Raw genomic sequence first — 18,379 nt, 5'->3', positions numbered from 1 at the left:
TTTCTGTCTCTTTGCACTGTCTTCTTTCATTTAGGTCCCATCCCATATACATACCCATATGAGACATTTCTCTTTAAAGCTATGTCTAGCAAATGTCTATAAAGTTGGGATTTTTTCCCAAATATAGAGTACTTTCCTTATACCCCATTAGGGAAAATGCATTGTTCAAAGCACAGGGTGCAAAGTGGCAACAATCAAGTCTTCCTATGGATTTCTTCAAGCTTTCCCAGTCAGATTTTCTGAAACATACACTGTAGACACCTCAGTTCTTGCAGGGGACACACAAGCTAGTGAAAAAGTTTATGGCACGTCTTGCTGTGTATTATCTTTGTACCTTGTACAGAGTTTCACCAGTCAGCCGAAATACAGACTCCAGAATTCAATTCAACTCCTCTATTCAATGTGAAATCATGGGGCCTTGATTTGGCTTTTTATCTGATCTGAGTATCCAGACAGCGACGGGGATAGGAAATGTTGGAGGTGGGAGAAAATCATTAATTACCAATGTGCTCATTACCAGAAAGGTGGAGTATAATGAAAATGAAATTCCCAATCACAAATGTTGCAGACACTTCTTAAACCTTCTTCCTAGTTCAGAATCACAGAGTAGCTGAAGTTGGAGGGGACCTCTAGAGATTGTCTTGTCCAGTTCCCCTGCTCAAAACAGTACATATTGCACACGTGCTCCAGAACATCCGCCTCTTCTCAATTTACTCTTGGAGTCAGTGCAAAGTGCTGTTCTTTTTATCTGTGAAGCCTTCAGTCACCCAGGAACCATCTGTGACCTCACCTGTCTTACTACAGGATTATAAAGACCAAGATTTTACAGTGTAATTTATTATGTCCACTCTTGGCAAACGGACTTAGGAAAAACAAAAATTTCAAATAGAAAAATATGGTTCTATGAACACAGAGAAACTAACCCACAGTTTACATTTCATATTGAACAGAAGAAGGATGAATGCTCTTTTTAGAAACCTGGACGTGCAACAGTACAGTTTACAAGACTTAGCAGAACAGGCTATGGAGAACAGCCTACAGCTCTACAGGAGCTGGTGTTGAGAAAATGCGAGTAAAGCGCTGGTGACTCCAGGCAGGTCATCACGGTCATGTCAGTATGGCACCGAGTATCACGGTTCAGACATCAACATGCTGACTGTTGCAGAGTGTGACCACCCTGAGGACTAGACTGACCATTACAGAGACTGGAAAAGGGCTCAATTTAAAAGAATTACTCCCTAGATATGGTTTAGGAAGCTTCTCCTTACCTTCTCCCTACTGCAAGTTGCTGTTTCCAACTGAGATCCAGTCGTCAGCTGTTTCTGCCCTTCAAGCCAACAGAATGGAGCAGTTTGCTTACCTCAGCATTTCCCAATGTTTCAACCAACAGCCTCCCCTTCCTTTTTTCTGTAATTGTCTGGACCCCTATGCACCACCCACATACATATATATCCACTGTCTGGCCTGGGCCCAAATCTCTGCAAAACAACTGCCTTCCCTCCACATGTAGCTATCTACAGTCCTTTCTATCCCTGCTCCCCCCATCCCGCCCAAAAAATCTCACATTCAGCATGCAAGAAAAATGGACAAGTCCCAGACAAGTTTTTTTTCCTGCCTCCCTGCAAAAACACATGACTCTGACTCCCACGCCCCCCATTTTCTACATGCCCCTCCCACCCCCTTTCTTAGCCACATCCCCGGTAAAGCTCTTTAACTCCAGGCAGTCAAGGCACCCTCCAATCCCTGTTGTTCCAGGTGCAATCCACACAGGAATTTCATAGGGGAACCGCCTCTTTCACCTCCAACTCCTACAGCTGCCTGGCTCATGCCAGTGACTCAGACCTGCCAGGAAGAGGACTTTTAGCCCTGCATGTGGTTCTCATGAGCAAGCACACCGTGCTCTCCCCAGGCCACTTCAGCTCAATGCACCATCAACCTGTGAAAAAAAAAGAGAAAACATTCACTCTGCGAGTCACACACAGGCACCCTTCAGCCTGAGCCACATGCTGCGGTTCTCATCCCAGGGTGCCAGCTGGTCAAAAAGAGCCTTATAATGTTCAAGGCAACGAAGAGAGAGGAAGGTATAAAAAAGCCCAGGAGAATCTCCTCCCCACATGCTGGATCCCCTCCCCACAACAGGCTAGCAGTGCATCTTACTAGCCAGCAAAATAACTCCTGCAGCCAATCTGCCGTAGAATATCCCAACCATGTTGTGGTTTTGTTTTGGTTTTTGTTTTTTTCAAATTTTCATTCCAACAGAAGAAAAGGAAAAATCTGCCAAACACACCAGCAGCCACAACAGCCACTGGTTCTTCACTGGCAAACACCTCTTCCTCTGAGGGATCCAATTTTCCTGTCTCTTTCAGCCTCTCCCTTTTTCCGGGATGAGGGTAGAGGGACCTTTTGAATCTGCTGAATGGATGGGAATCAGGGCCCCATGCTGCCTCAGCTGCTCTTCCAGTTCCTTAAAGGATCTATACATTTAGTGATCAGAAAACCACTAGTTTAAATCAGCTTCACGTGGCCTTAGCTAACCCGAGGCATTCTTCTGATGCACTAGGAGTGCTTGCAGGGTTAATTGCAGCTGAGAGATTGAAACAGCTGCTGCCTCTTGGCTGTCAGTCACCGCCTCCTCGATCATATGAGACATCTGATAAGCAGTAGGGCAGTTTGGGAGCGTGTGAGGATGTCAAATGGGGCTGCAAGGTCTGTGTGCTAGCCGGACTGCTGCGACTGAGCTTGGGACCAAGAGATGAATCCTCTAACGACGCAGCCCGCCCTATGCCTGCAGTTTCACAAGCAGCTGCCAAAGTTAACAGCTCCCTCATGCCAAGAGGGAAAGGCTTGCTCTTCCTCCTCCCCTGCCTTTTCTTATCCTCCCAGATTCCAGACATACGGTCTTCAGCTTTTCTTGCCCCGTCAGACTATGATCCAGTTTTTCCACTGGGTTAATTTTCTGCTGGTTCAGTGAGTTAAATTTGCTTGCCTAGAGGGGTCCCTCAGGTGCTAGCGGGTGGGTGGCATGAGATAAGGAGCTGGAGCATGCTGCTGAGAGTGGGGAAAAAGAAAATAGTGGGAGGGGCTTCCCCTTTTTGGTGACAGTCACCTGTTACACGGGGTCACTGCATCTCCCGAAGCTGTAGCTCAACGGGGCGCTCTCTGCAATTAGTGCGATGACACCTATATCAGCTGAGTTATTGCTCCTGTGAAAAAAGGCATAACCTAGAAGCAAGTCATTTTTCACTTAGCTGCACTCCAGCAGTATCACAGTAGTGGTAAACAAGGCTAAATTAACATTTAACCTCCTTTTGAGGTTAAATCTGTCCTATCCACATACTCCACATATGTGAATGCAGTTCCTCCTCCCTCCCCAGGTCCCCTAGTTCTACAGCAAACCCGTGCCCGAGCACTCCTGTTCATATTTATCACAACTTCTGAGGAGAGTAAATTTCTGTAAAGTTTGTGTTCTTTCAGCAAAGTGACATTTGCTAGCAAGTTCACACTGACCTCAGCGCTTCAAAATGCTGCCACCTTCTGTGGAAAACTGGAAATTTACCCATGTTCTTCTATCCCATGAATTGAGTTTTCCCAAGTTTTGGAATTTAATGCTTTATAAGAATGTCTGTTTCTTTATTACTTCCCTGATGTATAGCAGATTACTACTCCATGGAAGGATATGAGAAAATCTAGCTTTACTTGCTTCATGTTCCTAAGAAAGAGGGATGGGAAAACATTATGTTAAATTTACAAAGGCAGCAATAACATAACAAAATGCTTTTATCATCCTCCAGGAAAATTTACAGGCAACCCAGTGACTAAAGGATCCTTCATCTGGAAAGTATTCTGTAGGTTACTGTAGGAGACCACGTGTTGCTGCGTTCATTGTAAAGTCACAGCAGATTATCAAGCATTAAAGAGGAGCTTTCATGCCATTTATTGGTTGGCTAATGCCAAGGTTCATCACGCTGTTCTCCAGTCATTCTGATGCAGTGATGTATACACATCACTATGCGGATTTACAGTGAAATAAGCTGAGACTGTGTCTGTATCAGCAAGTAGGACTTACTGATAGGAGTGGACAGGCACAGCAAAGCTACTTAATCCTGAGATCCTGACACACATACTATACGCATTTCTGGTAGGATGTGCTTCAGGTTAGCCCTAGCCTGGTAATACGGCTGGAACGCACTAGGTATAAATAACGCACTAGGTACACGAGGTAACTCTACGTTAGTACTCTAGCTAGGATCAGGAGCACACTTTTGAAAGAAACCTTCTGATTGCTCTCACTTGTCATGCAGGGTCTTGGGAGTGTGCATAACGGATTCCTTTTGAAGGAAACCAAACCCACAGATAAATCGCCACAACACGCCCAACACGTTCCAAACCTAGCGGTCACTGCATCCACAGGACTAGAGTAAAGCTGGTCTGGACTGGCACAGCAGTGGTGTGGATGTCAGATCCTCAGCTCCACTTCTCTCGCTCTGAACTTCTTTTATTACTTGCCAACGTAAACATAGCCTCAGACCCAGGAACACCCTGAGGCAATAAAGCCACAACATAAGCTTAGATCAGGTACAAATCCATTACCCAGCGCAGTAAGGACTGAAATATCCCAGAAAATGGAAAAAAGCCACAAATACATGGTTATGCTACAGAACATGTTGTGAAACACACTGCAGAACACAACTTTTAAAACAGTTAGCTGTGTAGTAGGTAGGCAGTAACCACAGGGTTACTACCAAACTTGGGAAAGCAAAAAGGCAGTTCACTGAGTGAACTCACTGCTCTGCACAGGCCCCCGGCACATCCAGTGAGGCTCTTTAGTCTCCGAGACACAGACAAGTGTCTCTGCTGCTTTTACAGTCAAGCCACATACACTGGCACGACACCGCACCTGCGTTTAGGAGACCAGGGACTCCCAAACATATTGGCGGTGCGCAGCCCCACACACACTTAGGAAATGCTGATGGAACACCACTATTACCACAAAGCGCGTGGCTGTGCCAGTCGTGAGGTGTTACTCGCACGCCGTGGGCCACCATAGAATCATAGAATGGTTTGGGTTGGACCTTAAAGATCACACAGTCCCAACCCCCCTGCCATGGGCAGGGACACCTCCCACTAGACCAGGCTGCTCAAAGCCCCATCCAGCCTGGCCTTGAGCACTTCCAGGGATGGGGCATCCGCAGCTTCCCTGGGCAACCTCTTCCAGTGTCTCACCACCCTCACAGGAAAGAATTTCCTCCTGATATCTAACCTAACTCTACCCTCTTCCAGTTTAAAACCGTTGCCCCTCCTCCTGTCACTAAGCCCCTTCGCCACCCCCGGCCTGTCAGTGCCCGGCGCTGCCTTCCCCCTCGTTTTTGCCAGGCGAGGAGCCCGACGGCAGCGGACGGGGCTCAACGACCCACCGGGGCCCCGGCCGGCACGAGCGGCCCGAGCCGCCGGGATAAGGCCGGGCGGGAGGGGACGCAGAACACCGGGCCCCCGCCACACAGACAGGCCGTGGGTGCGGGGGCGGGGTGGGAAGCGGCAGCGGGGCGCCGCCTGCGCATGCGCGACCGGCACCGGACGTGCCCCGGCGGCGGGCGGGGCGGGCCGGGGCGCGGCTGCGGCGGTGCCCGGATGTGGGCGGGGTCGGGGCTCTCGGTGCCGCTTCGCCAGGGGACGGGGAGGCCCCGCCCTCTCACCGCCTCATCCTGCGCGCGCCTCCGCCCCGCCCCCTCCATCGCCCCTCGTTCCCCTCCCTCCCCCCCTCCCTCCCCCCCCCCGCAGCTGGCGAGCCGGGCAGCAGCAGGAGGAGGAGGGCGGCAGCTCGCGCTGCCGGCACGTCGCTGACACTCGCGCGAGGTAAGCGGTCGCCTCGCGCCGGAGGCGGGAGCCGGGGGAGAGAGGAAGTTTGTGTCCGTCCGTCCCCCTCCGTGCGCCAGCGGCTCCCTCAGCTCTTCGCCCATCCCCCCCCCGCTCCCCTCCGCCCCGCTCCCTGACCGGTAGCCCGGCGCGGAGCGGCGCCCATCTGCCCCCGGCGCCGGGACCGAAAGGACGGCGTCTTCCTTCTCGGGCCTGGCCCGGCCCGGCCGCCGCCCGGGCCTGCCGGCGGCCGCCGCTGCCTCGGCGATGGCGGTGAGGGTGAGCGGGCGATACCCTGTCGCCGATACACCTCACGAGTGGGAGCTGGGGGGGGGGGGAGTGTGCGTGTGGGTGTCTTCTCCGCGGCCCCCGCCTGGGCCTGAGCAGGGCCGGGCCGGGTTTAGGGGCTCCCGGCCAGGCCCCGCTCCGGGCGGGCTGTCACGGCGGGGCGCTAAGGCGGATGACACTGGGCCAGGCTCGGAGGCCCTTCCCTTTTTCTCTTTCCTCTTGGGTTCCGTCGTGGGGTCTCTGCCCGTTGAGGCTCGGGGGCTGCGGGGTTCTGTCGTGACAGTCTCTCGTGTGTGAGACCCTAGCGCCCTGTTAAGCAGGTGGGGCGCCCGGTCTCACCAGGGACCAAGGGCTTGCCCCTGCTTTAAGGACTTGAGGGTGCGGGAGTTAACGTGCTTCTCTTTTTCCTCTGCTTTTTGCACCAAAACCTTTGATTGTTGTGCAGTTGGTTCCTGTACTTCTGTGTCTTCCCTCCTTTCCGTAATCTGGCTTTTACTAAAGGGGACTTCTTCAGGGCAGAAACTGCCAGTTCTTGAATGTCTGGAAAAGTCCGTGCTCTGCTGTGCAAAGTATTAGTAGGAAAGAAATGAGTATTAAAGAGCTAGTTCTCTTTGTGGGAAGAGAGTGTATTTGTCAGTGTTCTGAGAAGAAATACCAGTGAGGGAAGAATTACATTTACTGTTTTGTACTTGAAAGTCTTTCTTGAGTGTGCCATGCTGAGAGTGACAGTGTTATCTGTATACTTCCGGAAAAAAACCAAGAAGGTCTAGGTGTGTTCAGTGTGTGTCATTAAAGCACACCATTGACTCTCAAAATTTGAGAGCACAAAGTAAGAGGATATAAGACCAAAGACTTATTCAGCAACTAGAGCTGTTATTTTCAGTGCGAGTGGCTATACTGCGGCTCTGACAGGTAATCTTTGACTAGTGGAAACCCGTAGGCTTGCAAAGTGCTATGGAGCTCATGAGCTGTTAGAAGGAAGGCATACAAATTCTGTTACCTGCTCCTTAGAGAGAGACATGGAAATAGCACTATGAAAAATGCTATTAGAGATTTCTTCCCTGGATATGTTCTTTAATTCTATCTCATATACAAGTCACTGGTCATGCAGCTTCTTTAAAGGAGAAAGTCAGAAGACAGCACTGGTGTCTGGAATTTAAGCATTATTAATCTTTTGTGATAAGAAGTATCTTCATAAAAGAGTGGATAAATGAAAATGGGGTTAAGGACAATTTAAAGTCTGAAAGAAAAAGTACAGCTCTTTACGTTTTCCTTTTGGATAATTAATTTTTAAAAGGAGCTTAATGTAAGCATCTTTCGAATTGTTGGAGAGAGACATGCATTTGTCAATACTGGAAGGCTTACTGTAATTGTAATGAAATGAAAGTATCTGCTCTGTGTTATACAACTGGTAACTTAAAGTTCCTGTTTGACTTTAAAATCTGTCGAATTTAACATCAGATTAGTTAAGGTTTGAAAAGTAATGTAATTTTGTTACAGAAATACTTCCTTGTCAGTCTGGCAATGGCCAAAAGTAATAGATAATTCTTGACCTAAAAAGGTGATATGGAAGTTCTGAGCACTGAATCTTCCAGTAAACTTAATTTTAAAAAGATATTAGTGGAACTTGGCTGAACAACTGTTGCTTCTGCTATAATACAAAAACAGTGTCTTTGAATAAGATAACTTTAAAGTTTCATAAGCCACAAATAGATGTGAAAAGTATGATCAACTGAATCTGTGAAGACCTTTTTCTGAGGATCTCTGCTAGTTTTCAGTCTCTCGTGCACGTTAACTTCTGCATCGTTAATATCATTTCAGTTCTCATGAAGAGATCATCTTTAACTGCCCAAGGCAAATGTCTCAAGTAATGCTCCTTTCTAGGCTTTCCGTCTCTGATTTGTAGCTTAAGTCATACAAGTAGGTACAGTTATAGGCGGTTGCTGATGTCTGTGAAGTTCTATAGCCACAAAACTTGGTAGAGTCTAATGGATTTATTCACGGTTGCTGTGAGGCACAGGATTGACAGCAGGTCCACTTTTTTGCAACCTGTGAAAGAGAGCAGCATACTATTTTCTGGAAAAGTGTAAAAGGCTGAGAAACTTCCTTTCGAATGGTGCTATATCTGCCTCCTTTTGAAAGGTAAAAGGGTAATGCTTAAGACAGCAAAATGCCAAAAATGGTTGGATGTGGAAATTAAATTTGTAGACCTTTTATTTTTTTTAATTGATTATCAAAGAAACTTTAAAGCTAAGCACTGTTTGAAGGGATGGAAGAGGGTGGGAATGCCAAATTCAGAGTCTGACAAGGAAGTTAATGAAGCGCTTACTACATGACCATTTTTTATTTTTTCATAGGTGGCATGAAAGGTCTTGTTTGTAAGCATATACATAAGGAATGCTCTTGGCACACCTTGATAGGTTACTTTGGCCTAAACATCGATTGCCTCTTGTAAAAACCTGTAAGTAAAATAAATGTAATTCGCTTTGAGGTTGCTTTGATGATTTGCTGCTTTCTGATCTGTCTCTAAGAGGAAAAACGAGTATCAGTTACCTTATTTTGTAAAATGGGCAAATCCATGCTTATACTAGCTGGCACAGTAACAACAGTTGACAGAAGCTCCAAAAGCTGAATCAATTATTGTATTTTACAGAAATGGCAGCTCAGAAAAGGAAGTCTATGTTAGTAGAACCTTCTGCTAAACGTCCAAAGCTGGACAAGAACAGCAAACCATCATCAGCGAAGAAGGAAAAAGAGGTGTCAGATACAAAACATGTCTCAAATAAATCAAAGCCTAATCAGTGTGCGGTGCAGGAGAAAACTGTGCTCAAAACCTCTGTCAAATCAAACAGGTCAGTGACAAAAAAATAAGTAATTGTTCTAGGTTAACTTCCTAAACTAAATTAGTGCAGAAGCAATCTAAGCAGAATGAATTTGAGTTAAAGAGACAGCTAAATGTTTAAATAGTACTAGTGGGAAGATCAGCCTTAAGTCATTAAGTATGATATCTGCTATACGAAATTTCTCTGGCATTATGTTAGTGTCTCGAAATCCAGAAAGACTTCCAAAAAAAGTTCTGAAGAAATCTAATACTGTGTAAGCCAATACTTAATTTGAAAGCCACAAATGTCAACAATTAAAAACTGCCAGAGATGTTAAAAAGCATTCATCTGGGGTTCCTAGTTCAGTATTGCCATGTATAAAAAAACAGTAAGTACTACACTTAAGAGTAACCAGGTGGAAGTGAAGTCTTTTTAGAATGATTCTAGAGAAAATTCTTCTAAAAGTACTGAAGGTGTAAGATATGGTGTTTTTAAAAAAGAAAAGGAAAAAAAAGTTAGATGCAGAGGCTAGTAGGAATAAGAAGTGTCTTATGACAAATTCTACTTTCTGGATGAAAAAATAATTATTTGAATCTTTCAGTGACAACACCAATGAACCTGAACTAGGAACACGCATGACTACAAGATCATCAGGATTCAACTCGAATAATAAAACAGTACCCGACAAAAAGGTTCAACAGCAGCCTAAATCTACAAAAAATAAGGAGGTATGCCAGAAAAAATCTGTGCAAGAAATTCCTAAGTCAAAATGCGTAACTGCGCCAAATGAGCCAGTAATGAGGAGATCACAGAGGCTGCAGCAGTTAACACATGTACATGTACCAGCAAGATGCCTGCGCAACAGAGAAGTTAAAGAAGAAAAAGCTTCGGAAGTTAAACAAAGTAGCCAAGCAAAAAGACATGCTCAGAGTGTTGCAGCAAAAGTAATTAAGTCTGCTGGAGAAAAAAAGGAACAGAAAACTACAAAAATAAAGCCAAACAATACAAATGAGGATAAAGAAATACATGTAGAAGTGACCAGCTCTCTGAAAGAGAAAAAATGTAAAGCAGACAATAAAAATGATAATTCCAACAGCTTGCAACACAACATTCAAGGGTCATCATTATGTCCTGATGAGAGTATTGCAGAAGTTAAGAAAGACCAAACGGGTCCTGTATCTCCTATACCTAGGAACACAAAGAAAGTGGAAACAGATTCTCTTAAGCCAAATTCTAAGACAGTAACTAAGGAAAAGCAACAAATACATCAGAACATAAAAAACAGTACAAAACCAAAAAAGAATTCACAGCCATCTGTAAGTGAAACAAATGTGGTTGAGCAACCAGAGAACGATGCAAAATCCAAAAGGGTAAGCATCCTTGAACTTTGTGAAGAAATTGCAGGTGAGATTGAGTCAGATACAGTAGAGGTGAAAAAAGATTCCCCTAATGCTGAGGATAGCAAAACAGAAGAAAAGCATGCCAACGTACAGCTTCAACAAAGTGAAACGCTTACTCAGAAAGAACCTAGTCAAAGTACTCAATGCAAACGTTTTTTCCCTAGCAAAAAAGCAATGCCTGTCAAATGCACTCTGAATGGTAGAAATAACTCCTCAAACAAAAACTCTAAATGGACCAAAATTAAATTACTGAAAGCTAGTAACATGAAGCAAAGTAACTTAAATTCTGCAAATACACCCAAGCTTTCTTTGTTAAAAGATTACCCTGAAGTTTCAGAGGCAAGTCAAATAGCTACAGAAGCAGAGCCTTCAAAGGCACAAGGCAAGCTGTCATTAACAGGACTCTCTGAGAATGAAAGTGCAACTTGTGTGCAGGAGAAATCAGATCCTTCATCTGAAAGAGCTGGAGCTAAAGAAGTGACATTAGAAATAAAACAGCCCACAAAGAGAGGTGCAGAAAATGGTTTGTTGCGTAATTTGACAAAACATTTGTGTGAGCCAAGACCAGATGAGGTAAGCCATTTTAATTATGGTGTATGGTGGGAGGGTATTCTAAATCTGTTCTGTTTTCTGAGAATGCCATGCTGAGAAAGTTTGTTTTAACAATTACTTTATTTTACAGTAACTTAAAATTTTCAAATGTATTCAAGATCCTTTACTGGTGCGCTGTCATAGATGGGATGATATTAAGTTGCAAAATGAATCTGTTTCACCCTCCTAAGTTCTGTAGTCAACTAAATGTTTGATAAAATTTGCTGCTGGAGCTGGAGGTTTTGTAGATTCATATGGACAGTTTTTGATGACTTAATCTTGTATAGCTGTTCTGTTCTGAAAAGGTGTATTAAAAGAAATGAGAGGGGGGAAAAAGCGTTCTCTGTCTGAATGGGCTTCTATTAAAATTTAAGATCTTAAGGACAAAGGTGCTCTATAGGAAGTATTTTACAAGCTTATATATAAAATGAAACCGATTTTTTGCAAAATTAATCCCACGAACTTCAGTATGGACCAACTAATCAATTGTATTTTGTTTGCTCAAAATAACGTAGGAATAAGAAAACTGGTGCTGTATTCAAGATGTTAATACTTAGTTAACTCAGTGATTGTGTTAATATGTTAGAAGCATTAAATAGTTCAGGTTTTTTATTTAATGTTTTCTCTTTTGTTTAGAACTTTCGATTACATTTGGAATCAAGTCCAGAAAGTTCTCCAGTAAAGTATGTTACATCTCCTAAACCATCAAAACAATTAAAAAAAGAACCTGGAGAAAGTGAACCTCAAGGTAACTGTTTACTACTAATTCTTCCTCTGCTTGTGGCCAGTTGTATGGGAAGCATAATTCTTCCTTTCAGATGAGTGCTTCACCAAGTAAGGTACAGTTGATGCAGAACTAAATTTCTGGGATTGGAACTACTCACCAGCGTTTTCGTATTTCTTTGTGCGTCTCACCCATTGCCGCTTTAGTAGCAGCGAATGTCCTTTTTTCTCTGGGCTGTGTTGTGGGAAAGAGAGGTGTCTATTTTTCTACCCAGCTCTGCTTTTAGTGAGTCTTCGTGCATGAATATTTTAATGCTTAAATATTCTTCATTTGAGTAAAAGTGAAGTGACAACTTTAAAAAACAACCAAGCAAACAGAAAAAACTCCAACCGAATCCTTTCCTTTTCCATGTAATAAAGTAGTAACACTTCTGTGTTTCAATTGGGTTCTTCTCTTGGATGAATTTCTGTTGAGGATTCTCTGTTGGCTACTGCTTCCTTTGAATGAGTATCTGCATTTCTTTCTCCTAAATTGTTTTACTTGATCTTGACCAAATTATTAATTGAGTATTCACTCTCCTGTTCTTATTACCCAGCCTTTATCAGCCCGTGAACGCAATTTGTTAAACCTTATGATGAGTGTGATGTGAATATTTTGACTTTAGTACATTTGACTAAAAAATATTATTGATGGATCACTAATATATCTCTTAATTAACTTCCCTCTTAATATTTCATTGTATTGCTTTTGGGTTTTTGATTTGTAGGGGGTTTTGGTGTGGTTTGAGGTTTTTCTTGTTTTTTTAATCTGAACCTGATTTTGAGCGCACTGTTAAGAGAATATAAAAAAAGTTTTTTCTTCCTTTTGCTCTTCTTGATTGTTTCTTTTCCTTAAGTGTTATAAAACACACCTTGGATGGGGGCATACTATACACTTATGATTCCAATACTATACATAGAGCTATTTATATGGATGTCGGTATAAACAGACTCAAACTCCTATGTAGTTTCAGTGCTGGCCTTGTTTAACTGCTGGCAAACTGCTCTGCAGAACTACTGTGGAAATGTTGAAGAAAAAGTGCATATTTTTTATAGTATATATATAGAAACACTTGAATACTGCCTCAAGGTTGTATCTTTTTTTTTTAATTGGAGATGAACAAGTTATAACATTGTCACTAATCACTATTTGTGTAGCTCAAATTTCCTTTGCAACTAAAAACTTTATAATGAAGTTATAATCTTTGATTAATTGTAGGCTTGGCTCCCAAGCAGTTGATGCAAACTTCATTTACAAATCAAACTTCTGAAACTGAGAACAGGTATGGTATTTCATACATTATGAAATTACAGTAACCTTCCATAGAGTTATGAGAGGTTGTATTATAAGACTAACAGTTCTATTGTCTCCCAGCCTCAACTTTCAGTTTCAAATAAGTGACTTGTCTTTTATAAAAATAGATTTCATTTTACCCAGTTATTAAGGGGTGTTTTTATTTTGTTAAGAAAACTATTAAGCAAGATATTTAAAACTACACATTTATTTTAAAAAGTAGAGTTTAACAGAGTTGGGAAGATGTTTCTAATGGTCCCTTCCTCAAATCAGATGATAACCAGAGAGTACGGAAAGGGTTTACTACATGATTTTAATTTACTGAATTATTTCATTTACTTCTGGAAGAGTTTTCTAATTCTTAGGTTATGGGAGTCTTGTATATATGAAATCTTTTTAGGTGGGGAAGAGGGGATTTAATTTGGATTGTTTTTTATTCCTGTGAAATGAAGGTGTCAGCTGCCATATAGAAAATGATATTTGTTCTTACTACTAGCAGTTCAAATTTTATGTTTTGTCTTTGATGGTGTTGACTGTTATAGTTTTTGAACAATTCTGATATAGTCTCTGGTTTTGGCCAGTTACAAGCTAAATACAATAATTTCTTTGTACCTGATACCTTAAACAACAACATAGTTGGCATAGTGGTTAGTATATTGATACTGCTTTCTGTATTCATAATGGAGACAAGAAGAAATGATGCAGAACGCTTTCAGTACCTCTATCTGAGGCCAGATTAACAATTCTGACTAACCAGGCCCTTTGTACATGTTGGAAAAACTCTTCTACTATGTAATTTCTCAGAAGATGGGTAGTAAGGTAGATGTAAAACTAGCTAAATGAATATTTTTAGATTTTTCAATAAATACTACTAAACTTTGATTTTTCATATTTTTGTTCTCAACTGCCAAACATCTTTATGGTATCTACTCAAATTTATTAACTTTATTAGCTGAACAAGGCCATATTGCTTTACTATTATTTGGGTATACATTTTTCGTATAAGATCTTTCTTACCCTGCTTTCTGGTTGCTATCCAAGATTTAAGCCATCATTGTTTCTGTGGTACTGTTACCATAACATAGAGTAATGTCCATATCTACAGTGTAGCTCTCTTTAGGGCTTTGTAAGAAAAGGTTGCGTCAGGAAAAGGCAAACCTTGAAGTAGCTACCTAATGCAAATTTTAGGGCACATGACAGGAATACAAAAATTAGCTTTGATTTAGCACAAAAAATGCTGTTTTAAAAATGTCTGGCAAGAGTTTTTATTTTTGAAAAAGGTCACTGAATTAACCTGCTACATGTACTACAGCAGCTGCTACAATTAAGTGTTTGGCCCAATATCTTTAGTTTCCTGAGAAACAGAAAATATGTAAATACCTAATTGAAGTACGAGTATTTTTGTGTGTGTTTTGCTTTGGTGATCTCCACAAGTCTTATCCAAACCTGGAATTAATGTTATTTTTCCCCTGAATATAGTATTAAGCTCATAGTTTAACTTTGTTTTTGAAGTATTATAGTACTTTGCAGTATTTCTTTCAGTCACAACAAGGGGGAAACTTAAACTGAGTAAGAGAGATTCCAGTGATATCCATGCATTTATTCCTCAGGTCCTCTTCTCCCTCCTTTCACTAACAGCCATTAGAAGAGAATAAGTTTGAATTGAATTTGAGAGAATTAGGACATCTGTTTCTTATTGCCTGCTTATATTTGTGGGAATATTTATATGGTTGTCTTTAGCAGCCTGATGTATCATACCTAAAACTAGAAATCTAAACTTTATATAGGAAATACATAGCATTAGGCACCATCAGTTATGCCCTGAAAGTACCTCAGTTAAATGCTTGTGTTAATGGTTGTGACTAACCTTCCCCAGTTGATTATAAATTTAGTATTTTACTTTTTTTCATTTAAAAAAAATCTTGTAATTAGGCTAGTAACAAACAGGTTTTTTTTGTTAATACTTTTATTTCCTTATTTTTCCATTTGAATTATAAATTAAAACATATAGGACTGTTGTTTTCAGTAATTAACTTGGATTTTCATCTCCTTAAAGTTAGTTATGCTAATCACAATGGCTTTGAGTATCTAGGATGACATGTATAAGCAGTCCCATTTTTAACATGAAATATATTTATATTTCAAGCGTTCCATTGTCAAATCCTTCATTAGCATCAAAATGCAGTAACTTCCTACCATCTGAGGAACATATTCAGAAGCTAAAAGAAGCAGGAAAAGATGGCGATAAGCAGATGATCATAGTAAGTAATACCCTTTTAGTAAGGCTTATATCTTCTTGAAGAAATTACTTTTGAATTTGCAGTGCTGTGTTTTTATGAACTTGTCTAAAAATCATTACTTAAACATACTATTATTGCCATTGTAAGTGATTTCTGAAAGTAGAACCTGTACTAGATTTTCATTCAGTATTGACAGAAAAAATGGTGGCAGACAGACTTAACATTTAAGGGTGATTCTTGTTAAAACAAATTTCTGCATTTTTAATAGAACGGCTGTTCAGTAAAAATACAGTTGTTTTAGGGAAAATGAACTTGCCTTTACTTATGTGCAAAATCTCAGTTTAACATTTTAGAATTACAGGAGGAGGTGCATCTGGCAGATGGTGTGCAAAATTAGTATCGACAGATTTATTCCTGCATCTTTCAAATGTCCATTGTTCTGAGACAAACGTAAAGATCTTCCAGCAGGAATACTAGTTTGGTTATTTGTTCTTACCTTTTTTTGCTATTGGCTACCAAATGCAGGTATCTCTTTTAAAACAAGAAAATGCAAAATGAGAAGGAAGAGTGGCACACAGTCATACTTCTATCTTGTAGAATCACACAACTTGATAGTGAAACGATTGGAGATTTTGGTTATGTTTCATTTTGGGTTTTTAATAATCCACACATCAGGTAATCCTTGAGAAACGAAAGGCTGGACCTGGGAAGCTACAGAGGGAGAGGAATCCAGGCCATTAGGAAGGAGGACTCTGTAGTAAGCTTCTTACAAAATTACCCCCCTTGCATATATAACTTGTGGTCTAGCTAAATTGCAATTTTTTCATGTAATACATGGATTATGCACACTAAAATATTAACTAAAATAGAACCAGATGAATTCTGAACACTGTTTTGTATACATACTGAAATATTTTAAAATCAAAGCTTCTGAGAACTAAATTGATAAACATATCCTTGATTTGCCTGAAGTGATACAAATCTAGACATTTGAATGCCTAGTCATGGGATAAGTGAACCATATCTAACATTTACAAAGTATTTCAGCTGTTGCCCCTTTAAAACTCATTTTACCAACAGAGTTAAAATGCATTAAGATTATTGCTATCAATGCTAAGATTAAATAGCTATATTAAAAGGACTGTGAGAATATTCCTTTTCATTTCAGTAAAGCTAACTTAATTTTTGTTCATGCGGTAATAGAACTTGACTGAAGAGATGCTAGGGTCTTTGACAAGAAATGCATAACTTTCTGCTTAGCTGTTGAAGAGAGGTTGTGTAGCTCTCCTCTACAGTATTCATACAAAGAGACTCTTTGCAATTTATTGACTGTGATGGTAGTATTCTTGTTTTCAGCCCAAATTAGGAGAGTAATATTTTTTCTCTAGGTATTCAATGGTAAAAGTTTTAAAATTCTGCTAGGTAAATAACTTAGAATACAAAGAATGGGTCATCAATGAAGAAGACTAGGGAAATAAGAGAGACCTAGTTTCTTGTTTTCTGTATGTATTTCTGGAAAATGTAAGCGAGCACTGTATTTAATTTTTAAATGTGAAAGTAACAGCTTAATAATATCTGATATGCTTCATCACTTCATACAAATCTAATTCACTTTGATTTCATTGAGTTCAGAGTAGGCTTTTTGTTGTGTTGAAAGGGCTTTTTGGTAATGCCTGTGGCGCTCTCTACCAAGAAAGCATTAGGTAAGGCATTGGTCTGTTATTCTTTTCCCTGGGGAAAACTGCTTTTAGCATTGTCAAAACATATAGAGGAACCCAAATATTTGTTAAGCCATTTTGTAAAATACTGTCCTTGACATTACTTACTGTGGAGACGAGACATAGTTATGTCTAGAATAGTTTGTGCTAGCATCTGGAAGGGAAAAATCGCTAAATTGACTTCTGAAGTACCAGACTTTGCTCATATAAATACTTGAAAGATTGGAGATTAAATGTATGTAATAAAACAAGGTACATTTTATAATTAAATTGCAAAACTTTCAAAGGTGTTTATGTACTTCTGTAAAGATCCTCTGAGAGCAGAGAAAAGAATCATTTGGTTTACAAGCTGTTCAGGTTGAAATTTCTCCTCTACAGAGAGGAGTCTTACTACACACATCCAAATCACTTGAATTAGCATTTCATAGTGCCTGTAAAAAATTTTATAGTTAATAGCTAAAAATAATTTTTATTTCAAGTTTCTGGTGCATTGTATTAAGAGAAGCAGTTTCATTATTCTTTACCTTGGACAAAGTTGGGTAGTCATGCTTTTATTCTTAGCAAGGAATGTTTAGCTTGCATTTTGTTACAGTTTTTTTAAAAAAATAAAATGCCTGAAAGGTGCAATTTGGGGCTCTCTACTGTGAGATCTGTTTCTTTTGGAGATCTGCCAGCTCATCTTGATGTATGTACAGAATCCTTTTTTTTTTCTTCTTGTAAATGAAGCAAAAAAGCTAGTTGGGCTTAGTTTGACTTACCACATGATATGCTATCTTTGTTTTGATATTTTTTTGCTATTGAATTTTCCTAGTCTTTTGAATTTGTTTGACATCTGTCCTTTTAATTGCCTTTATAGTATCTGAGGCTCAGAGTCTGTGATGTTACAATGCTGTCTGTGTATTCTAACCTTTTCATTTCCTGAGCTATGTTTAGAGAGATGTTATGGTAAAACTAGTCTTTGTTTTTCATGTTATGCTTTATTTTTTTTATATTTAAAACTTTAAAGATGTATCTTACCTTCCTTTTTCTCCCATATGATTGCTATAACAAATAGATTAATTTTCTGGTTTTCTTAAGTAATATAATCTTTAACAAGCTTTAAGGCTATTTGACTGTAAGAGAACTGTAAAATAATTCAACTTCATTTGTAGAAGAAATATTTAGTAGCTGTACTTGCAGTGTTCTCTTTCTTGGTACACATCATGTAGTTATCTGAGCAGCTTTCAAACATAAAATTATCTTCGTTTGTAGACGTACACCTAAGACAAAAGATGAGTTGTTTCTGTTTTCTTCAGATTTGCTTGCTGTCACACATCTTAAAAAGCAGGTCTCTTCAGAGCATAGAACTTATCTGAAAACAGCAAGGAATCTAGTGCTGCAACAAACTTCTTTAAACAAACAGTGAGAGGAA

General features: G+C 40.5%; 1 protein-coding gene across 6 annotated transcripts in view; it reads left to right on the top strand.

Moving 5' to 3' along the window:
• Positions 1-5,626: 5,626 nt before the first annotated feature.
• The window catches only part of ESCO1 (establishment of sister chromatid cohesion N-acetyltransferase 1), a 33,633-nt gene continuing 20,880 nt past the window's right edge, over positions 5,627-18,379 (top strand). For 4 of the 6 annotated variants that reach the window (XR_012585718.1, XR_012585717.1, XR_012585716.1 and 1 more), the window contains exons 1-7: positions 5,627-5,853; positions 8,499-8,602; positions 8,795-8,993; positions 9,565-10,936; positions 11,591-11,702; positions 12,936-12,999; positions 15,157-15,271. Coding sequence is in view for 3 of the 6 variants with exons in the window: in XM_074576811.1 (XP_074432912.1) it covers positions 8,797-8,993; positions 9,565-10,936; positions 11,591-11,702; positions 12,936-12,999; positions 15,157-15,271 (1,860 nt within the window). In the remaining 3 variants the exon portion in view is untranslated. Of the gene's footprint in view, positions 6,133-8,498; positions 8,603-8,794; positions 8,994-9,564; positions 10,937-11,590; positions 11,703-12,935; positions 13,000-15,156; positions 15,272-18,379 lie in introns of all 6 variants that reach the window. The other 2 variants (XM_074576812.1, XM_074576813.1) reach the window with 2 other exon arrangements.

This window comes from Larus michahellis, chromosome 2 (genome assembly GCF_964199755.1).
Source record: "Larus michahellis chromosome 2, bLarMic1.1, whole genome shotgun sequence".
In the NCBI taxonomy this organism is placed as follows: Eukaryota; Metazoa; Chordata; class Aves; order Charadriiformes; family Laridae; genus Larus; species Larus michahellis.
This window is presented reverse-complemented; position numbering and strand designations above follow the sequence as displayed.